Source organism: Sceloporus occidentalis, unplaced genomic scaffold, assembly GCF_023333645.1.
Source record: "Sceloporus occidentalis isolate IW3139 unplaced genomic scaffold, rSceOcc1.0.p SCAF_66, whole genome shotgun sequence".
Classification (NCBI taxonomy): domain Eukaryota; kingdom Metazoa; phylum Chordata; class Lepidosauria; order Squamata; family Phrynosomatidae; genus Sceloporus; species Sceloporus occidentalis.
In genome coordinates this window covers 512,500-536,612 of record NW_028317046.1, presented here as the reverse complement: position 1 = coordinate 536,612, position 24,113 = coordinate 512,500, and the positions used below count along the sequence as shown (strand labels likewise).

General features: G+C 42.6%; 2 protein-coding genes across 2 annotated transcripts in view; both read right to left on the bottom strand.

Annotated features, from left to right (window-relative positions):
* The window catches only part of LOC149286804 (ATP-dependent chromatin remodeler CHD5-like), a 61,554-nt gene extending 42,543 nt beyond the window's left edge, over window positions 1–19,011 (bottom strand). The window contains exons 1-3 of the mRNA XM_089493637.1: window positions 18,963–19,011; window positions 14,361–14,477; window positions 1,007–1,134 (exon numbers count right to left, since the gene is read on the bottom strand). Of these exons, the coding sequence (XP_089349763.1) occupies window positions 1,007–1,134; window positions 14,361–14,477; window positions 18,963–19,011 (294 nt within the window). The remainder of the gene's footprint in view (window positions 1–1,006; window positions 1,135–14,360; window positions 14,478–18,962) is intronic.
* Window positions 19,012–19,896: 885 nt separating this feature from the next.
* LOC149286803 (large ribosomal subunit protein eL22) lies at window positions 19,897–22,980 on the bottom strand. The gene is made up of 4 exons (XM_089493756.1): window positions 22,966–22,980; window positions 20,688–20,792; window positions 20,248–20,372; window positions 19,897–20,041 (listed from the first exon to the last, which is right to left on the bottom strand). Exons 1-4 carry the CDS (start codon window positions 22,975–22,977, stop codon window positions 19,897–19,899), a joined length of 387 nt encoding a protein of 128 aa, XP_089349882.1. The 5' UTR covers window positions 22,978–22,980.
* Between the last annotated feature and the right edge of the window lie 1,133 nt (window positions 22,981–24,113).

Genomic DNA, 24,113 nt, shown 5'->3' with positions numbered 1-24,113 from the left:
CAGAGAGAAGATGTTGTATATGAGGAAAGCGGAGGTTTTCCACAGGGGAGAAATTCTAAATGAGATACTGCATTGCAGTGTGTGTAACCCTGACTGGCAAATTCTGCACATAAAATGTACCACATGCTATAGAAACCTTTATAATACGCATTTATTATCCCCTCCGTGACTTACTATCGTTATTAGCCGAAATCTGATTTTATAGCTAGATAATAGCAGTTCATGAGCTCTCTCTCTGATTATCTACGTTATTGTTTGTCCTGTGAAACACCATATTGGAAACACTTCACTCTCACTCAGACAGTAAGAGGTTTAATAAGACAGTTTTTACCAGCAGAAGCCTCCCAGCAGAAGTGGTAGAAGCTAATTCAGAAGATCTGAGTCTTTACATCAGGAAAAAAAGGGCTAATTAGATGGACTGAATGGTTCTCATCTGCCGTCAAATTCTGTGTTTCTATGCATCATTTTGATGAATGAAAGCTAAATAGTGTGAAGGTTGTGAGGTAGTTAAGAATGTTTTCATGTAGTAAGGACACCGCTGATTATAGAATCGCTGAGCACTTAGTGTTGTTGCATTGAGATTGTGTCTTCTTGCACCTTGTCTCACTAGGTACTTCACGTCGTTTTCCCATGATTTTTTGTGCCTTTTTCCCTGTTTCTATGTTTCTATTATGTACTTGTTTCCTCTCGGCCAAAAATCTTCTCTTTAAAAGAGAGAGAGAGAGAAATACCCCGGTGTTTTTCCATTCGCGTTACAGCTATCCATGTCCACATTCTAAACGGTAGCTTCCCACAGCTGGTACAATATTTTCTACAGCATTGGAACTTCCTCTTTAATCAAATGTTTTCCTATTGAGCGTTCGCTTGGTCTGGAAGCCCAGCCACTTTACGTTAGTTAACACTTTCTCTCACCTCCCGTGGGGTGCCTTGGTATGGCCCCCAAAAATTGTACAATGCGAGCCCCCAAACCCCCTAACCCAGAATCTCATCTGCATTTCGGTCTCACCTCCTTCTTTTTCCTCTTGGTCTTGGATGTTTTGCCTTCCTTTGATTTCTTTGATTTCTTTTTCTTAGGTGTGCTGACGTGTTCTTCGGAGAAAAAATCTTCAATTGCTTCCATTACTCCTTCTTCTTCTGTGAATAATAAAAAGAAAAAAAAATAGATAATGTTAATGGCCCTCTTAAGTGTTCCTTAATGGCATTTCCTAAATGCTTCAAACCGTTCTAAGTGTTTTAGCAGCGGCCATGGCAGATGTGGGTGGGCTTTGTTGTCCCTTTGATATCAAAAGCTCTTTAGAATTTCAACACTAATGACTCGATGGTCATCAAGGTCATTGATGGTGACTCGTGACTCATGGTCACTATGTCCACTAAAGGTCAATTCCACTTGACGGCAGTAAAAACGTGAAATGTTTCTCTCCTGTTTGCCATTTAACATCAACAGCCTATGTTATCGACCACCTTATACTTAAAGACAACCACAGAACCAGATAAGAATCGCTCAACCCGTCTGGTCTGTGGATTTATCTTCTGGTGTAAAGACCTCAAACATTAATCAGTTGTTGGTCTCGTCTTAGATTTAGGAGCCGTATGTCTATCCCATGCGTGTTTAACTTCCCTCTACTACTTCTGCTGGAAGGCTGTTCCCACTTATCTACCTCCATCTCAGTGAAGTAAAACTTCGTTACATCTTAGTCTTTGAAAAATGTTATGACAAACACAGAGCCAAAGCTATCATGGGGATTATAGCACCAACATATTCCCCAGTGCAGTACAATGAACTTATAAAAGAAGCTAAGTTAGTGCGCCTCCAGCCTGGGTTGAGTCTAACTCACAAGTGGAGGCCTTTGAGCTGGACTAGAGTGAACTAGGCCTGCTATCGCGCATGACTGTAGGTGTGCACAAAGAAGACTGCCATTCAGAGTATGAGATCAGCAGGAACGTCTGATAGCGATATCAGGATACCCAGGAGTGTCAGGCTTGTTGCCCCAATCTCAGGGTGAAGGGGCAGATTCTCTTCCTATCCCCCCCCCCACTGTGATCATATATAAGGCTCCCAGTTGGTGCTTTAGCTCCCAGTATGTTATGACAAGGTTTCCATGAGAGCTATTTGGGGAGTCACTGAATAGAATCTTCACCGTGGGCTATAAATGGGTTAATGCTTCAGGAGTCTTATGGTCTGATCACTTAGTTCCCGTGAATGGATATCAGTGATCATGGCAGGTAACACATAGGAATCCACTATGAGTTCTGCTGATGAGGTCTTACCACCATGGCAACCAATTACATGGACATCATAAGAAACATTACATTGGTTGCTATGGTAACAAGATACCTTTTTTGTTATTAAAGTTTGAAAAGTTAACAGAAACTCAGGCCCCTATTTATATAACATAATTCTAGGGGAAAGATCGGAATATGGAACAATTACCATGGAAACCGATGGAATAAATTGTTTGCGGTTCATTATCCTAAATCCTAGTAGTCTAATCTTTTGTTTAACGCATCATCGTATTAACTCAGATAACTGAAGGTAGTTCAATCAGTAAAGGTGCCCTGAGAACCAAGTGAGTTATCAACCCTTTCAGTACCAGAACCTTAACTATATCAACATCGCACCGTGGGATTAAAGGGTCCCTGACACCCCCACTAATACTCAATGAGGAACCATAACCCTCTGTGAGTACTTTAATATACATTCTTCTAGAACAGAAGAGGCAGCCTTGCTGCAGCAGCTGCCCTTCTCTCCCATTGTCTGACTATTCTTGCTACTGATTGGCTGTTTGAAGTATAATGTTACCCAAATGGCTCAAATCCCGGTTCTCATGGAAACCTTGATTTGTCATTATTTAAAGATACACATATTTAAGTCACTTGCATTCAAGCAGGTATATCGTCCATAACAATTGGTAGCAGAAGCACCAACTGGGAATCTTATATATGATCACAGCAGGGTAGAATAGGAAGGAGTCAGATCCGGAAAATCTGCCCCTTCACCCTGAGATTGGGGCAAAAAACCTGAGAGTACATACAAGGCACATATAGCTATAAATGATTTAAAAATGCTAAATTATAAGTATTTTCCAAAACATTCTGTGTGTTTGGACTATTATTATTTACGGTTGTATATAGTGCCATCATATTCCACAGCGCTGTACAATGAGTATACTGTATATACTCTTCTCTAACTGTAAAACGTGACAAATATATTTCAATATAAAAAAGGATACGTAGCTTTTCCCTTAAAATGTATTTCTAAACATTTTCTGATGGCACAGAATAGAATTTTCAGCGGGTAGGCATGTGCGTCGTATCTGAAAAGAATGCATCCGGTTTTATTTATGATGAATGGACGTCTTTGCCCTTGGGAACGCAGGCTAGACTGAATAAATACGCCGAATTACCTTGACAGAAGCCGTGAAGGGGTTCTACATCCCAGATACAATGTTAATTAAAGCGACTGCGTCTGCACATTCCAACCATTCTGCCATTTTTAGAGGCTACCTTTTCATTCAGTTATTCTTTTTTTACTTTACTGAGAAGGTGGCAGATAACTGGAACGGTCTCCCAGAAGAAGTGGTAGAGGCTGATACAGTGAGGGAATAGGCATTTGGCTCCTGAAGCTAAGACAAGACCAAGGTTAAAATGGGCAGGTTAAACAAACAGAATAGTTCTTGTTCGCCTTTCAATTCTAATTCTAATCCCGGTCCTCATGGAATCTTTAACTTGTCTTTATCTAAAGATACATTTAACCTGCAGTCACCTGCATTCAAGCAGGAATATCAGCCATAACATACAAGTAGCAAAGGCACCAGTTGGCAGTCTTGTAGATGATCACAGCTGGGAGAAAAAGAAGGAGTCAGCTTCAGACTGTGTGACCCGGAGAATCTGCCCCATCACCCCGAGACCCTGAGATTTGGGCAAAACCCCTGAGACTCAGAGCCAAACCTTGAGAGTTCCCAAGTTATGCCCAACGGTCATCAGAATGCTTAGACTACAACACGGTACCCACCGAGGATCAGAGCTATCTGTGTTCATCGGTGTCTGTGGTCTGAGTCATATATTTTGTTTTGTTTTTTTACATTGTTTGGCATCGAGATTCATCCAGAAAGATAAGAAATGTGAGCTAAATTACTAGTTAGTTCCCACCATTCTATCGAAGCCTAGAATGGGTCTGTATGAGTGAAAAGTTATGAATCACTAAGTTTTACATACAATTGTTGCAAAGATAAAGCAGAAGCTGAATAGAACTGTCTATAAGGCCTCACCTGATTTGTTCAGTCTTTTTTATAACAAGATGTTCTAGATTTAGCAGCTAATGGTATGGTCCAAGTAGCAGGAACATTACTTTGGTTGCATTGGTTTGCACCAGGATGGATCTTTATCGATAACATCCATTGCATTAAAAGTTCTTACTCTGGCGTATAAGCTAACAGGAGCTCTGCAGACATTAACGAGCGAGAACGTTAGCGGGGATAATTGAAATCAAGCCAGGGAGAAGTAATGAAGGAAAGTGTTGAATGACTAATTCCATTGGACTTTAGCAGAGACATGGCGGGAGGTCTCTGACAGGTAGCTGGAGATCACTCTCTTTAGCTGCAGCTTTCAATTTAACTCTGTAAAAGGAGGCTGTAAATTTGACAGGGACACATTTGCTGCCCACTCAGTACAAACCCTCACTCAGTGGGGTTGTTATATGGACTGTATTTATTCATTCATTAACCAACAGTATAAACCTTCTTTAAGAAGAACACTCCAGCCAACATTGGTAGTAAGATCAGGGCATTTGTTTTTGAGTACACTGCCTGCGCATGTGCAGTCGTGTTGATGACCCTACAGGTGGGATCAGGGACTGATATGCTGGAGAAAATGGTCCAAGTCAGTCCAAAATGTGAGATGCTGACCAGTGGGGAGTAACCATCAGGTTAGTCTCGCAACACTGCCCATGGAATACGTGTATAGGTAGAGGTACTTAAAATTACACTAATAGGTTTCTTTAACTCTTAAGAGAATTAAGAAAACTCTCTCTCTTAAAATGTTTGTAGAATTCTTCTTTTAAGAATTTCTAAGTCCATATTTGTATGTATCTGCATGGTCTGGACACGGTCTGCTGAGACAGGACAGCAAACTGAAGCAAGCATTGACAGCTCGATAGAAGGGCTTTCTATGGACAGACTTTGAAGGGAACGTTTCTGCAAAGCCTTCTAAAGGGTTAAAAAAAAATATGCCTGATGAAAACACTTAAGGTGCCTTTAAGCTTGCACTCTAATTCTACCCAAACAATGAATGTATGGCTTCAACCCTACTAGTTTCTAGTCTCACGACAAACTAAAACGGAAGTTTGCTAAAAGAATTTCCCAGTATCTCTGATGACCGGTCCCGATGCCAAGAAGAGCTGCCGGTTTCACCTGAACCTACTGCATCCCTCTAAAAAAAACATCTGGAACAGAAGTCAACAGGCATCCAACCTGTACGGTTTTTATCAAAATGTAAAACCACCATAAACTTCTACGGAGCTCAAAATACTTTTTATGTGGTTGTGTGACCCAGAGCAAGTTGCAACTAAAATGTTTGAGGGACACGCCAGTCATCGTATGCACTTTAATGCGTATGATAGCTGAGGGTTCCCTTAAAATTTCTGTTGTCTCCTTTTTTCTGCAAATAGTAACATAGTAATTTAGGTTGAAGAAATACCTAAGTCCATCAAGTTCCACCGATTGTAAGCTCCTTTGAGGGCCCTCCTCACCTGTTGTTTCTGTAAGTCAAATTGTTATGTTACATACTACTTGTTATGTCTATCTACCCATTGTACTGCGCTACAGAATGGCGCTATATAAAACAATAAAAAAATAAAAATAAGTGGCATGTTAGAAATAACACGTGCGTTCCTCTTGAAACCGAATTTCTAGAACGTCTTTGATTCACAGGATAGGAAGAAGATCACGGATGCTGTCTATTCTTCCGAATGAAATGGTTACTGCCTCTGAGCTAGTAACATGTTTTCTGCCATTTTAATTAGGCATTTAAAGCCGTCGAATTCCATTATTACAGAAAAAAAAACATGCAGATCGCAACCTACAGGGCGACGGAAGAATTACAGTCACGCTGCTTTGTATCTCTCTTGAGGACTCAAGGTCAGGAGCAGAAATCATTTCTGTGCCAGAAACGAGAAATACGCACTTTACATTTTATACGCTATGCAATATAAAAGGCGGAATAGAATTCTATTTCAATTCTTCTGGAAAAAAAAGATAGGATTTTCTGCATTTAGTAATTCCTTATTCTATAGGATAGGGAATAACAGCATTTCTACAGAGAGATGCGATAAAGAACTCTTTGCATGTTTAATACATAAAGGTGTGAAGAGAAACCATCAATGACTTAAATCATTAAACAAGGAATGGGTATTTTTATTTATGTAATAATTGGGGTTTGGGTTACCCAGCTCTAATTAGGGTGCAATGAGATGTAATGCAGGGACACTCCAGCCATCCAATGCCCTTTAATGTATACGATAGATGAGAGATCCCTTTTACGTTTACGTGATGTCCCCCCTGCAAATGCACGAGGGCATCCTGCAGAATGGGGGGCCATACGCATTTGCCCCTTTACCCCCCCATTTATCTTCCGTGCAGGAGGGGCATTCAGACAAACACATCTTCATGCCTGTATTATATTTACCTCCAGTAAATGCGAATGCATGAAAAACATTCCTTTTTATCTCAATATGAGCACCTTCTTGCCACTCATTGGCTACTTCAAGCAGCGAATCAGTGGTGAGAATCATAAGACCACGGAGGAGGAGAGGAGCTGCGATGTCTCGCCAAAGTAAATACCTTATTTGTTTCACTTTTTTAAAGAATGTATGTTAAAGTACTCTTTAATACGCATTTATTTCCGTTGAGGCCGATATTATACTGTCCCTTTAAGATTTTATGTATCGTATTTGCTCGATTATAAGACGACCCCCCAAAATCTGAATATTAATTTATGAAAAAAAGAAAAAGCCTGAATATAAGATGACCCATAGGAAAAAAGTTTTACCAGTAAATGTTAATTCATCTAAACTATGTGAAGAATTGTTTGTTAATAAAAGCTACAATTGGGAAAAATATTTTGTTTATATTTCCTTTTTTTTCAACCTGCCCCAGAAATGCCTTATACCCCCTATATGCCACTGTGCCCCATGATATGCCTTTTAACCCTCTAAATGCCACTGTGCCCCATGATACACCTTTTAACCCTCTATATGCCATTGTGTCCCATGATATGCCTTTTGACCCCCTATGTGCCACTCTGCCTCCAGAAATGCCTTATACTCCTATATGCCACTCTGGCATTTAGGGGGTTTAAAGGCAAATTATGGGGCAGAGTGGCATATAGGGAGGTATAGGGCATTTCAGGAGGCAGAGTGGGCTATAGAGGGTTAAAAGGCATTTCTGGAGGCAGAGTGGCTTAAGGGGGTTAAAAGGCATTTCACAGAGCACTCTGCCTCCAGAAATGCCTTATGCCCCCCATTTAACACTTACCGGTGCTTCTGAGTCCCCCGGTGCTTAGTCCGGGCAGCGTGTAAAGCTCTATGCGATTCGCGTAGAGCTCTACACGCTGCCCGGACTAAGCACCGGGGACTCAGAAGCACCGGTAAGTTGGGGGGGCATACACAGGAGGATCCAGGTCCCCTGCATAGCTACAGGGGATCTGAATCTTAGTCTCATAGTCAGACCTATTTGAGGTCTGATTATAAGACGACCCCCATTATAAGACGAGGGGTATTTTTCAGAGCATTTGCTCTGGAAAAAACCTCGTCTTATAATCGAGCAAATACGGTAATTTAGTCACTGTGTTTAGCTCTGTTTGTAGCTGCCAAAGGATTGTGGGAGTTATAGTCACATACCGGTCCAATGTTACCATTAAAATGTGGTTCATGACCTTCAAGGGCTGGTTTTGGAAGTTAAGAGAACCATTTTTATTATTGGAGAACCAAATCAGAACCACAAACACAAGTGAACAAAACCGGGAACGGCTCGGTTGGAGAGGACAGTCCTGTAAGGCTGATACAGAGCTAGGGTTGCCACCTTTCTTACAAAAAAAATACTGGCCATGTTAATTTGCATCATTAATTATATATTCATGACATCACAGAAACATAATGCGCACCTATCCCCCCCCATATTTCCTGTCACAGAAACATAATGTGCACCTACCTTCCCTCCCCCCAAAAAAATTCCTGTCACAGAAACAATGTGCACCTACCTTCCCTCTCCCCCAATACTTCCTGTCACAGAAACAAAATGTGCACCCCAATATAACATAATGTGCACCTACTTTCCCTCCCCCCAATATTTCCTGTCACAGAAACATAATGTGCACCTACCTTCCCTCTCCCCTCAATACTTCCTGTCACAGAAACAAAATGTGCACCCCAATATAACATAATGTGCACCCCCCCCCCCGAGTCCACAGGCAGCGAGCTTGCACAGGCCGGCCGGTCTGCAGATGCTACCAGACTCCAGAGCGCTGGGGGAAGTGACGTCATGAAATGAAACATCACTTCCCCCCGAGCGCTCAGCCTCCGCCAATCACATCGTCACGACACGTAGCGCTGCGCTAAAGACAGAGCGGCATGAGGGGGAGCGCTCTAATGGGTGCTACCCCTCCTGCCAATCACCCTGCCTGTCTGCCCTGCAAAAAATACCGGCCATTTTTAATATACCGATACTGGCAGGGTGCTCTAAATACCGCCTGTGCCGGTGAAATACCGGCCAGGTTGCAACCCTATTCAGAGCCGAACGAAGAATTACTCAGAGAGTAATCTATTTATGACTGGCCGTTTGAGTTTATTTGTGCTTCTGAGTGCTGGGGTTTATATAAGAAACCCAAATCCATTAGAGTCAACTACATTGCTGTTCAAAAGTTTGGGGTCACTGAGCCGTTTAATTGGAAAACAAAGACATTTCAGCGAACACAACGTAATACAGAAGTGATAAAAGGCCATTGGAACACAGGAGTGATGAGAGTGATAAAGGAGTGATGAGAGTGATAAAGGAGTGACAAAGGGCCTCTGTACACCTGTGAAGAGATTCCTTTAAAAATCAGCCGTTTCCAGCTACAATAGTCATTTACAACATTAACCCCGTCTGCACTGGATTTCTGATCCATTTCACGTTATTTTAATGGACAAAATTTGGTTTTCTTTCAAAAACAAGGACATTCCTAAGTGACCCCAAACCTTTGAAGGTGGTGTAACTGGGCGATCAGGATAAAATATAATTGATCTGCACCGTCCACTATTAAAATTTTTGTCCAATAAATAAAAGGAAGAGCAGTGATGCCTTTGCTGTTAAAGATGCCACCTATAACCCCGCTTTGACGCCGGTCGTGCCAATTGCCTTTGTAGCAGCGCGTGTTTTCCGTGTTCATTATATGTTTTGGCTATCGCATTTGCATATGTGTTTTAATTATGCAAACTGATGTTCCTCGCCTCCTCGCAGTCCTTTTACATGATGAAGCTTGGCTGGCAAATCACATTTGTAATGTCAAGAGTTTTTTCCGAGTAACGCTCTTCTCTCATTGACCTTAATTTACCCGCCGTGTATTCTCCGGCGCCCAAAGCAAGGATGGCTTGGTGCGTTTGGCTGTGATGTTTGAGCGCGGCGTGCAGGAAGCCGGAGACGGGCTGGACCATCTAGAACGTACTAGTCTAGAACATAAATCAGCTTACCTAGAGAATATTCCTCGTTGCCTCCTTAGCACGCTGTCCCTGGTCAACCTTTCCCTATCTCAGGGCTGGACGAAGTACAGGGGCCAGGAGCACACGGCTCCTGGGCAGCCTATCTACCTGGTCAACATGGCAATTCTTCAATTACTGGCCAGATGTGAAGTGCCTTGAGCTATTGGTTAAGAGCCCCTGACGAAGCCGGGGTTGGCTTGGATAGGCATAGATCAAACCTTCCTTGATCTGGCTACTCCTCTTCACCTACCATCTCTGCTGAGAAGTAGTCTCACGTATTCACCACTATTTCTTTGAACACATTTCAACTGTTGGGTCCTATTTTGGTGGGGAATTAAGACATTCAACAATCACTCTATTCAACCGCAAGCCAAAAGTGATCATTTTCTGGACCCTAGGAGATATTCTGTATTCTGGAATTATATTTTTTTTTTAAGAAGGTAGCCTCTGCCATTGCCCTCTGCATTTTAAATACCGCATGGATTTTTTTCTCCAATGAAGTAATCCCTACATTACCCTCTAATATGTAGCAAATGCCATTCAGTAGCTCTTAAAAAGCCTTGCCATTAAGGGCAATCAAGTAAAGCTTTGCACGACGGCTGGGGGAACTCTGATTGCAGGTCGTATACCCCCGAAATACTGGTTTCTAAGCCGTAGATACAAGCTTAGTGATATTTTGCTGGCAAAAAGAGAAAAAAAATCAGTGCACGCTGCCATTGCACACAAAGAAAATCCTTTATTCATGCAGGAGACTGGTGTGCCGCGCGCTCCACAGAACCAGATGTTTTGGGCAAAAAGCCCCCCCCTCCTACTCCCGCTAGCACATAATTCAGCTTGCGTGCGCATGCTTCAGCCCTAGACATCATCCTAAAGCCTAGCCGGGGTCTGAAGTGCCAGGCTGAGAACTCCCACTCCCATCATGCCCAACTAATCTAGTAGACGAAGCAGGGCAGTTGGGAGGTATCATTCCATGGACCCTCGCCCCTGGCTCTTCGGCTCGTGTCCAGATGTGAAATTCTACAACCAAATTTGAAGTTATAAATATTGATGTTGCTTCGTAATATCTTAGGTCTGCCGGGGCCCCTATGCCAAACTTATTAGGGAAATTTTGGAGGAAAAAGGTAATTCTGTGACTGTGGAAGTTGTGCCTTAATAAACATGACCCATTGGGCTAGCAACTGGTTGGAATGAGACAAGGTTGAGAAACTCTCCAGTTGTTGTTGAACTACAATTCCCATAATCCTTTTAGGCCAGCCAATAATAAGGTTATTTTAGGCTATGAGAAATGCACGGAGGAGGAGGGCAGCTGCAGCAACAGCGCTGCAACTTCTAGGTCGGCTGAGTTTTATTTTATTAACTTTTTTCTTCACTTGAAGAATTTATATTAAAGTATTTGAAGTGGGTTAGGGTTACTCACAGAGTACTTTAGTATGTATTCTTCTTTAATGGGGGTGTCAGGGACATTAAAATGTCCCTTTAAGAGCCCTACATGGTGGATTCTATTAAAGCATTTATTCTGATCATATTGCGGCCGTCTTTTAGAACAAAACCACAGAAGCGCAGGAAGGTTAATATAGTTATACTACTTCCATAGAAAATATAGTAGTTGTAGTAATTAAAAGGTTTATAACACCCTACGATTTAAATTTTAATAGTAAATGTTGATTCGCTGCAAATTTAAAGGGACAGTAACCTTTAAAAATAAACCTATATTAAATAACGTAATAATATAATGCCTGCACCTCGTTCCTCTATAAGATGCCGAAATCTATTTTTAAGGAAAAATATCCCCCCTTCTCTCTCTTCCTCTCCCTGCAAGCGCTCTGTCTATAAAATGTTATGTAAACAATAATAATGATGATATAATAATATAATAATTTTGAGACAGTAAAGATTTCGAATGGCGATTGGAGGCCAATTTCTGTTTTCCCGTACAGTGTTCTGAGCTTTCATAAACCTGGCCAGCCCCAAATCAGCGAACCCCATATACAAATATACTGGGAATGCCGGGGGGGTGACATGAATTAAAGGCACAGTCCAGCCATGATATGCACTTTTATGATAGCTGCATGGTCCATTTAAATGTCTATGGTGTCTATTCTGCAGAAGCCCCCCAAATGCATTTGCCCCTTCCACCATCTTCTTGCACGTGATATACTTACCCCCAATCAGCTCCGGCACTGCTGCGTTGAGTGCTGCGATTGGGGGGTCAGTACTAGCCCCCCGTGCACATGCACGGAAATCGCTCCCATTCAAATCAATTGACTGGCAGCATCAGTCAATTTCTCACCATGGAAAACCCAGAATTGTTTATAATTATCTAATTTTTCTAACTTACTGTGCAAATATACATCAATATATATGGGGGGGCAACCCTTGTGAGAGTATTACCCCCCCAGGGGCTCGTCTGTCTCCTTAGTTTAGCTAAGCATGGTTTACACCGAGACTGAGAATTAACTCTTCCCACACAGACCTTCTCGAGTTCTATTAAGTTTCCAACACATCACAGAAATAAGAAACGTTACTAAAAAGCAAGAGATTTCTTAAGAACTCATCGAATGTCAAACTAACCTTTTGCTTTCCTCCCCATGTCTTCCTAATTCTCCTTTTCACCCCCAAAACTCAATGCTGTTTTTTTTTTAAACAGTACGGTTTACCAGCTAACTGTGTGGCTGAAATATCTTGCGTGGGCTTGAGAAGTTCAGCACCTGATGACTTCAAAGGGTTAAAGCCCAGAAAGTCAGACAGACATTACGTGAAGAAGGAACAAGCCCCTCCCACTATTGTAATACGACAATGGAATCGCTATTCTTACTATCAAACGCTACCAATGAAACATGGCGGACCAGCTAGCCAAACATTACCGTATTTGAGGGCTTATCCGATCTTAAGAAGCATCGGACCCTTTGTAAATCTCCTATAATACCGCCCGATGACGCCTATAGAAATATACATTATTCTCATTACGGAAATAAATAAGAAACTTTGTTACTTAAATAGCCAAAAATGTACGTGAAAAGATCACACATTCTCCCTAATCCGGCTCTCACAGCGCGACCTCGTCTACTGACCCTTAACCCTTGGAGTACAAGGTCATGGAAGCCGGGCCACTTTGCAACGCGTTTTGCAGACCTCCTGCTTTGAAGGAGTTAGAAAAAGATATCGATTAGCTATCAAAAGATCAGTTGAGTTGATGCCGGCTACCAAACAGATTAAGACAATTTAGTTTTTTTCCGACAGTTAACCCATTGAGTGCCAAAGGGGAGAGAAAGCCATCGTTGGTGCTCAAACAGTTAAAAGCAAGCAGAGTCTTGGTTGATTCTAAAACAGGACAGGCAGCTGTATCGCTCGCCCCTTAGCTCTGCGTGGACCGGGTTTTAAACCTGCGCACATGCTACAAACACAGGCGTGGTTACCCGGACCCCCCGTCCGCGACCTTAGGACATCACGAGATTGTAAATCACTTTTAAAGAAATTGCCTCTTTTTTGGGGGGCCAGTCCTCCCCGGTCACACCATACTTATAAATAATCGGGATATTCATTGTTACCGGTGAACCCAGCCCCTACGTATTCACAAAAAAGGTGATCCCTGCGAGCCTACACACCTACACAAATATACAATCACACAATACAATACACAATACAAATCACAATATACAATACACACAGGCATACGGACACATTTAAATATAAATAAATCACAAAAATATAGATACATAAATAATAACAATAAAATAATAATAATAAAAATTAACAATAATAACAATAAAAATACAATGTATATTTTCATACCGATGCTTAACTTTGTTATTAATGTTTCATTCTTGGGTAATAAATAAAGGCAACGATGTCGCAGTTTATACTCAGACAATCAACATGGCTTAACAATGCTTTGGGAAGATATGACACTGCATGCTTACCCATTCTGATCAACACAAACACTGATCCCGGGGCCGGCGGCGGCTCCTCTGCTGGGCATCAAGCTACGATGATTATTATTATTTTTTTTGAATAAGTAATGCTGTTTTTGAGCTATTAGTCCAAAAAGATACATTTTCTGTAGCTGGAAGTCATGTTCATCTCCAATGGCATGACAGACTGCGCCAAGGCTAATTGCAAAGATGCTCAGAGAGAACCCAGCTCCACACTGACATGCACAGACCTTTCCCAGCGCATAAATTATGTGCATACAGTAATATAATACAAAGCAGGACACAGCCATTTTGCCTACCACTGCTGGTCTGTGCCATGGTTTCAGCAATGCCAGTAGAAACCCCCCCACAGGGACAAAGAAGGCAAGCACCAAGTGCTTGCACAAGCCATGCTTCCTGGCCATGGTGGGACAGGCACCCAGGTCACTTGTCCCTGGTGCCATTCAATAGCAAAGGCAGATCTTTGTCTTGCAGACTCTTGTGCCCTCCTGCACGGGATTTCCACCTCCCAAAAACTTGAAAACTAAAGAACAATCCAAGAAGGTGGTTGCTGTGCCCTCCCTTGTCGTTTCCAGCCAGCATCCCCCCCAACTGAGTTGGGACCCCCCAGGATCCCCAGGCACCTTGTACCAGTACCAGATCCCATCCCAGTGCAGCTCCCATTCACACCAGTTCCCTCCCACCTTATAACCCCATACCTGACAGTTCTTCATTTTCCATTTCTTCCATGGGGTCCTCTTCACTCCCCAGTGGCCCCCGCATAGCCCCACCACCTCCTCCCAGATCAATAGCAGATTTGCAATCCTTTCTTTCCTCTTTAAGAAGAAATGCTTCACGTGTTAACCCATAGGATGCTGGAAGCTTTCAGTCTACAGTATTTAAGGGGAGGGGGTGATGACTGTGTGTGGCTTGTAAGGGTGAGGCTTTTTTTGTGTTTGTTTTTTTTTAAGAAAAATGGCTGCCTATTTTTTAAGGAAAAATATCCCCCCTTCTCTCTCTCCCTCTCCCTGCCCAAATCCCTCAGCCTGAAAATAAAAGAGAGAGGGAGAGAAAGAGACAAAAATGGAATACACATGCCCAGAATGTGACGTCCAGTCTGGTTGCCGTGGCAACCACATCCCATAATTTTGGCACAACTAGTTAGTAGTGATGCCAGAGGTGACCAAGTTCAGTACTAGTTAACAGAGCCTAGGAGCTTTTGTGATGGAGGCAGTAAGGGGGGCTTCTCTGTGGACTGTGCTGGGTGCAACCCCCCCTGAATCCAGGGGCAATTGATGAGCTGCATGTAGGTAAATTATTCTGATCAAGCCTCTCTGACAATGATTCTTCTGCAGGTCACAACGCAGCATAACAAATAATACCCCCCTCCCCTCACCATCACAAGCCACAGGGCAAAAAAGATACTTAACTGGGGCAAGTGATGAGCAAGAAAGTGATGCCCATGTGTGTCCTGAGACGTGTTTCTAACCACTTAACCATTTCAGGCAGCAACAAAATAACAGCAACAATCCACCTCTTCCGATCCACTTCTAGTTGTGCAGGGTGGCAGTTAACCCTCTGTGTGCCGGACGGGATGCCCAATGCATGGATTCCTTAGTCCCCTGGTACTTGGTGGGTTAATTTTGTGCTCCATAGGCGTTTGGCAGCTCCTTCCAGACGTGGATATGCAGCACATACCTGCACGATCGGCCCTCTGGTAGAATTCCTTCCAGCAACGAAGGAGTCGGATAATCCTCTTTTTAGTTACATTGTAGCAAACTTGCCAAAGAAGGAAGTCCCTTCCAGGACTCGGCTAATTAACCCTGCGCTGCCCGGTTCTAATCAGCATTAATTACTTCCACATATTATTATGTAATGTGTATATATATATATATATATATATATATATATATATATAAAAAATCATACATCCTATTAACCCTTAGGTAATTAGAAGAGGGAATATTAACTCAATTAAATCAGGAACTATGGAAATACATATAAAGTAAAATGAGATATTGGGGAGTCTCTGATGATCCTGCTCCAGTTTCTGCTCTGGTTAAACTAAACTTTCTCTACCCTTCCTGTACCCTCCATACAGGTTTATCATCCAGGGGCAAAAATGCAACACATTATAAATATATATCAATATATTCATTCATATATTAATCACTTTGTCAGCATAATACACTGTAAAGTTCAAAAGGTCAAAAACGGGGCAATATTCCAATTGTAGTGCAATCACCATAGCAACCAGCTCCTGCTGTCTAGTCAAGTGTTTGCCCCAGAATTGATATTTATATAAAAACCTCATACTATGCTAAGTAATCATTATTTGGCATATAATTCTGGTGCAACTTGCTGAAAGTGATGCAATTTGCACGAGCATCCCATTGGTTTCCATGGCGATTGCATCACTTGCTCAAGAATTGTTCTTTATATAATCCAGAATGCTTGGATTTATGAAAGGCCAGACAGCAGCCATATGAATACAGAATGGTTTCCATGGTGATTACTCTACATTTAGCACTTTGCTTTGGAATATCTCTTTATTAAAAACCCCCATTTGAGTCACATGACACGGTTTACAGGCATCTGGTTAAAGGTGCTGTTCCACTCTGATACTCAAATTACCCTTAGCAGATTTTATTCCTTCCTCTGAATGTTTAACCCTATAAAACACAGAAACATTAAAGAAGCCTTGACCATTAGTCACATGACAATTAAGTGTTACTGGCAAAAATTATGAATGAGGCAAAATTTTACATTATTAAATAATTATGCGGTGATGAACTCATTGTCACTTTATTGTGTGTCTAGGCCAGGAACACAATAACAAAGTTTTAATTGATAGATTTTATTTCTGTGTTTGCGCACAACATTGTTTTTCATCACATCCTACATACCCCACACATACATGAAAGACCAGACTGGCCACCGGGCAAATGACCCCACACCCAGCTTCAAGAGCAGATTGGGAGCTAAAGTGTGTGCCCCCCGGCTGGACTTGCCTGGCCGCACTCTGGTTAGTGAAGAAACGTAATGCAAACCCAGCCAGCGGCCGCTGGACATAAAGTTACAGGGTCACCTAGTCATCCCCTGACCAGCCCGGTGTAGGACAAAACACATGGCGCTTCTTCTAATGGAAAGGCTTTTTAATTTAAGGTACCTTTAAGTATAATTAACATTAAAGTACCTACCAAGTACTGGGAAGGCCACCTGATGCTCTCCCTCTTCTGAATTGAAGAACTCGGAGGGGAGTGGGTGGGGAGTGGGCGTGGCTAAACAAACTCCTCTGCCAGGAGAACGAGGAGAGTGACTAGGAGACCCCTGGGAAGCAGTGCTTCACCCAGAGACTCCAGGGCAAATCCAGTTATGTTTGATACATATTCTTCATTGGTGGGGCTGTAAAGGGGCACCGGGTTGTCTCCTTAAACAAAATAGGCTTGGAATTCGTGTCCAGAACAGTGCAAGTTTAGCCCTTTTGCCGTCTCATTGACCAGGACCGCTACAGGGAGCCTAATGGGCCAATTGCCCCCTACCCGGACCTGCCACCCTGCGCCTAATCCACGCTGCAACATAAATCACTGTTCTTCAATACCTTAATCAAATGTAAAGATTTGTCCAAATAATAAAATTAACAAAAATAATGCAACCATTTCCTAAACAACTTTATAGCATTATTATTGCTATTATTTGTTTTATAGCGCCATCATATTCCGCAGCGCTGTACGATGGGCACACACACCTTAAATATTATATGTTCCCCGTATTTAAAACATATTGCAAATTGCAGATTTTCTCTGTATTGTATCTCGTTGCTATATATGTTGGCAATGTATAATCTTATATTAACAGCTTCCTGAAATTCTATTAAAGTTTAAAATATTATTTGTCCCAATGGCTACCAGCTTATCTTTTTTTTAAGGTAGCACTAAATAAATTCAATTAAATCCCTTTTGCTTATAACTAGTTTTTTTTTTTTCCTCCCCAGAAATAGCATATTGTAGATGAAATACGCCCAGAGCAGCCTCTTACACAGAACGGCGAGAAATACTGTCAGATCCAAACACTTCCAAGCTTAAATCTCATTAACTCCGCATGGATATGAAGAATTGAATAATTTTAAATCAAAGAGCCGTAGTGGATTCAAGGCAGAAACTGAAACATTTTCTTCCAATCCAAAGCTTCGCTAAATTGCTTCCGGAACGGTCCTGCAACGTTTTTCATTGTGTTTATATATAACTATGACATGTTTTGACCTTAGCAATGTTCCGAAGCCATTCCCTATAATGCAATGCATATGCAATAAAAAGGGAAATCGCGCATGTTCAAGGCAACAATTCTTTCCTGCTGCTTTCAGTGCAGAAGTTAACGAAATTAAAGTCGTCCCTTTTATTTAAATAATACTAAACAATGCATATAAAAATATAAATTATGTCCTCTCTGGAGCTGAAAGCCAAATTACAAGGTTATTTTACCAATTTTTTTATGGTCTCTCAATATATTTATTCATTTTGTTACTATTATTCTTCAGCTGACCTGCCATTAAATAATAATATATATTTTTATGCAATTAAAATAGTGTAAATATTGGCTTTGGATCCCAATTTAAAGGGACAACCGAGATATCATGTGGACTTTAATGCATACGATACCTGAAAGGTCCCTTTCAATGTCTGTTGTGCCCCCCTTGGATTGCATGGGGGGGGGGGGATCTCCGCAGAATCTTCCTATATGGATTTGCCCCTTTTGCCCAACCCCAGCGATTTTCCATTCAGGAGAAGCGTTTGGCTTCAAGAAACCAATCAGTGGGAAGAAGCGTCAGAGCAAGCAGGAGGAGGGCAGCTGCAGCTTCGGTACTGTACAGCTGCAGTACAGAGTACTTAAATATGAATTCTTCTTTAATGAGGATAGCGGTGACAGTAAACTGTCTTTCATAAAGTGGTCTTATCGCCATAGCAACCAATGGAATGCTCCAATGAACATAAATACTCCACTGGTTGCTATAAGACTGCACCCTGATCCTAAAGCCCAAGGGAAGAGCAAGACTTTTTTCATATGAAAATATTAAACATATGATGAGAAACTGCATTTTTATCAGTTGTGTAACGGGGCATCAGAAATCAGATAATTAGTAAAGTCAAAGTGGTTCATTTACTAAGACAGGTGTCGGCAGGACGGTTTGTAGGACGGGGCAGTTTAAGCTGTCAGGGTCCCCCATACATCAATAAGGGCCAACTTTAATTAGCATCTGCTACAAGAAGCACTTGCCAGGGCCAAATGAGCCCTTCCTCCAAAGGAACACTACCCATACATACCATCATCCGGATTCTCTCGCACTGTCCCATCTTTGCGAACAGCGGCCATGACGGACCCCGACCGGCCCATTAAACTTAAAGCCATTGAGGTTTGCTCTTTTGCTGCAAGTGCGGCTCCCACACGACCTCATCATATCCCAGCGTTGAACAAAGCAGCAGGGTAAGCAAGTGGTCTCAATTCAAACGCCACCTCTAGCCGTAGCTTCCCAGTCTTGGACACCTGGGGGTACGATGACACTTTGTAACAATTCATTGTTCTACCAACAATTGACTTGCCAAGTTTGTTTAGAAAACAATCCAAAGCAGTTACTGGTATGAAGTCATACACCTTCCTCTCTACCAGCATGTCTTGCACACACTGCTAAAGCCATAGTAAAGATTTTCATATTGTTTACAAAACATGGTAAACATCCATAAACATTTCCTTAGAATCTGCATTCTGTGGTGTTTCTAGCACTAGCCTTTACACAGCAAACTGATTTATTAGTCGATTGTTTTATTTGCAGCTCTGCGCTCCCTTATTTCAGTTTTCCCATAGTTTGCCCCAAATTTCCCCATACACACTTCTTAGGAAGTAGGTTTGGGAAGAAACTCCAGCGCCACATCTTTAAACGTCTAAAGCCTCCTGGTGTATGGAACACTACATCCTACGTTTTATTGTACACATCAGATGCACCCGCTCCCTATTCGGTCCCGTTAACTAAAATGTAAGTCCAAAGAGCGGGCAGGGAACTCCTGTCATTAGATCTCATATCGATTAGCGATGAAGCCCAGAGTGCCGCTTACATCTATATAGCATTTGAGATGCAGTATCTCAATGCTATAATTTTGTGGGTAACCTTCATTTCAGAGACTGCTAGATGAATTAAAACACTGAACCAAACAAAACTTTGTTTCCAATTTTATTTCAGGTAATACAAAAGTCTTCCAGAGTTTAATCTTCATCCTCCTCCTCTTCCTCGTCTTGATTGATCTGGAAGTATCTCAACTCATAACTTTCCTTGGTGTTTGCAACCACGCGCAGCCAGTCACGCAAGTTATTCTTCTTGAGATATTTCTTGGTTAGGTACTTTAAATATCTACAAAAAAATATTTAAAGTGTCGGAATATTACATTTATAAGTATAGCCTATATATATATATATATATATATATATATATATATATATATTAAATATAAAGTTTAGTATTGTACTTTACATCAGAAAAGTCTCTGAATTCAGGCAGTTCAGGTGTCGCATCACACCGACTGAATTGTTTTCCCAGAGAGTTGCTATTCTACTCACCTCTTGGAAAATGGCACCTCAGAAGTCACTGTGATTTTACTTTTGCTTCTTTCGATTGTGACAACTCCACCTCCCAGATTGCCAACCTTCCCGTTCACTTTGATGCGATCATGCAGGAACTGCTCCTGTAATCAGAAATGGTTTGAGGCAAGTGAGCGTGATCCGATGGAGCGCAGGTTACAAGACACTACAAGAGCGGGCGTCTGATAAGAAACCATCATAAAAACCAAATTTCTTTGCCTTGGTCTTGAAGCTGTACAATCACAGAAAGACTGCTACATTAAGCAAAGCACAGGGATAAGGGAATATAGAAGGTATGCCCACGAGGAAACAGTCCCATTCATTTTAACAACTCCGGTCCTATTAGAATAAGCAACTGTGATTTAAAGTTCTGCATGTTATTGAGAAAAGCCGTATGAAGGTGTAAGGGAGACACTCACAAAGTTTGCAGCATCCATGATTCCATCTTCTACGGGATGAGTGCAGTCCAGGGTGAACTTCAGGAGCTGCTTCTTTTTTTTGCTGCCCTTTGTAGCGATCTTTTTCTATAAATAAAAAATAAAAAACGTACAATTATTAACAGCTAAAAACTAATCATTTGGTCCACTAAAATAGTTCCTTTAAACCAACAGCATTTGAGGGAGTAAAACGGCTTGACGCATGTCAAAGACAGCTGGAATTCGAGGATTTAATTCGATAGGCGAGGAATTACAGCCACAGCAAGTACTCCGGGGTAAATCATACCCCAAAGCCCCTCCACAATGAGTAATTCTAACATTTCTGCACACCTGTAAAGTAAATGCATTATATATTATCCCGAGAATCCAATACAAGCCACAAACACGACTATTTGTGGTCTAAGAGCAGCTATGTCATAGATCAGTAAATACACCATGAAGTCGTACGAAACTACATTAAGGCAAATGCCAGGGCAATGAGTGATGTCACAACTGTAAATCCACCATGTAAACATAAAAGGCTCTTTGTTTTAAAAACTACCCCCTACAACGAATGCCACTTTTATATTACTCTTTGCATGAGCATAGATTTTAAAAATCCTAATGAACACCAGAAGCCATGTGGGTATCTACAGGGTACATGAATATTGTGGTATTGAGGGCCTTAGGCGGAAGGCCCATGCTTGCCAAGTGGTGTTATGCGTGAGGCAGGTATACAAGTCCAACACAATGGGGTGTTACAAGACTGACCCCTAGAACCATCTCATTGGTTAGGGTGGCAAGACCACTTCCCAATCTTTGCACAACCCTGCCCCCCCCCCACGTCACTTTTATACCCCTCCCGGGACAAATCGTATCCTGAAGGTGCAGGGTGATGTGCCTATTTTGGCACCTTTATACAGGAGCCTGAGCGGGTGAGGAAGAAACAGCCCCAAAGGAACACTATTTTACCAACAACCCCCTTCGATATTCATCCACTGGTGTTATGGAAGGAGAGGACATAATCGGCCCCTTGTAACGTACAGAGCTTGGAGATAATTTCCTATACGGCCCCACATGCCAAGGCATAATAAAGCTCATAGGGCTTTAATGTAAACACCTTCCTGCGACGCTGAGGATCCAGTGTGTTTACTGATCTATGACATAATCTGATCTCACACGGGAAATAGCCCACCCCCTGCCTGACCCAGCCAATCACTGGCAAGAAATCGCTCCCATTCAAATCATCAGGAGCACTTTCTAGACATGTGGGGGGCATATTAGACCCCCAAAAGTCTCATGATGGTAAATAAGATATCCACTCACACCAGTAAGGAGGAATAATACAAAGGGAGGGCAGTGCAAACAATTATGGCAAAGAATAAAAAGGTTTAAAAATGTATGAGGGCCAAAGTGTCCTTTTAAAAGAAATAATATCACCCAAAGCTATTAAGAAAGGGCTGGGCAAATCTAGAGAATTGAGTTGCCATACATAACATTTACTAGCCATTTTTTTTATCCCTTGTAATCAAAGTAACTCTAAAGTAGAATCTATCGGGGTTGCGGCAGCCGCCTCGTCGTCGGCCGCCACGGCATTATCCGATGTAAATGACAGTAAAACGTCATTGTATAAAGTAAAGCGATGAATCGATGTTGTGGAATAAGGCCGCCCCGTATAAATCCATTAATGAAAGCACCGGGACAGAACGATCCTTCACCGCTCCGGTTAAAGATGGCCGCAGCCGGGCGGAAGGACAGCTGCTGGGGGAAGAGTCCCACTACCCTCAACTGGCTTCCGCGTGACAACAGTTACTGCGCTGGACTGAAAAAAACCCCTTATAATGGGCTGAGAGACGGGGGAGACGATGATCCGGCCCGCTAACGGATGCTCGGGCCGTCTGCCTGCCGTGCCCAAGCCTCGGGACGCGCGGGAGAGCCGAGATCCACCCCGACAGCCAAGGCGGACAGTTTCCCTTCACTGGTGGGATAACATAAAGCTTCAGCAGCCACCCTGCTACCTAACGCGCCCCATCAATCCTAATACCCACCCAGACCGGCCTAGCAGCCAGCCCCAGGCCGCTCTAATGGAGGCTACTAGGCCGCCGCTCCTCATGCTCTGACTGCGGCCCGCCTATTTTACCCATACCCCGCCGACAGAACCGCTCCCAGGGCGCCTCGGCTGACCCCTGCCAAGCAGAGAGTCGGTGTAGAGGCAGGGAGAGGTCAACCGGCGTCGAATATTAACATTTTAATACAAAACAGCGAAGAGCTCCATACTGACCACGGGAGCCATGACGACCCGAGATGGCAGAAAGGAAGAAGAGGCCCCTGCGCATGCGCTAAGTAATCAGGTGGCCAAGGGGAGAATAATAGCACGTCGAAAAGTACGATAAATCAGCAATCGGCTCGGGGAATTGTTCCTGGCCAGGCTTTTAACAATTTATATCCCGACAGATACTAGGCACAGAAGCCCATACCACCCAACAACCCCGCCTTTGCATTGTCAGTCTTTCTGTCCCTCATTTACAACATTGGTATCTTGCTTTCCTAGTAACCTTGTATGTTTAGCATGTATCACCACAATAAAAAAGCCAATAATCTGTATTATTAAGTAAATGAGTTTATAAATTAAATAACTTTTTTGTAAATGAATTATCTATGAAGAAGCCATCCATAGGCCACATAATCATCTAAAGTGGGTAAAAGCATCCTTACATTGCGTCTGTGCCTGTGTATAAGGTAGATTGCAATAGATTGTCAGCTCACAGGGCCCTGTTCATTTTATTGTCCATTTTCATTGCCCCCCGATGTAATGGCGCTACCACATCGGCTGGGGCTGTATCAATATAAGTACAGGAGAGAGGTTTATTGAGAAAGAGGAGAAACGTTAGGAAGGGAGGTCACGAGGAAGTTTGACTTTACTGAGAGTGTGGTAGATAAGTGGAACAGCCACCCAGCAGAAGCGGTAGAGGCTAATACAGTAAGGGAATTTAAACAAGCATGGTATAAACATAAAGCTATCTTCACTCTGGGTCCAGACCAAGGACTGACAGGGGTTCGAATCCCTTACATCAGGAATAAACGGGCAGACTAGACGGGCCGAATGGTTCTTATCTGCCGTCACGTTCTATGTTTAAACAAGGGGAAGAATTAGTTGAAGATGATTTTCTTGTTGCCCTCGTTACGGTCCCTACGTCACGGCACAAGCGCCACTTCAGCCGCATCAGAAATTGCTTTCATTCCATTTCCCTCAGACAGGGGCGAGCTGGGAGAGATAGAACGGGGGGCCGCTGGAGACCGCCGGGGCGAGTCCCGAGGGTGGAACGAACGCGGTGTGAAGGTGAGTCCGGAACCCGGAGAAGACAGGGGGGGGGTCTACATGCGCTGGACAGAGAGCTTACAATCTAAGTATAGGATCTAGGGGGGGGG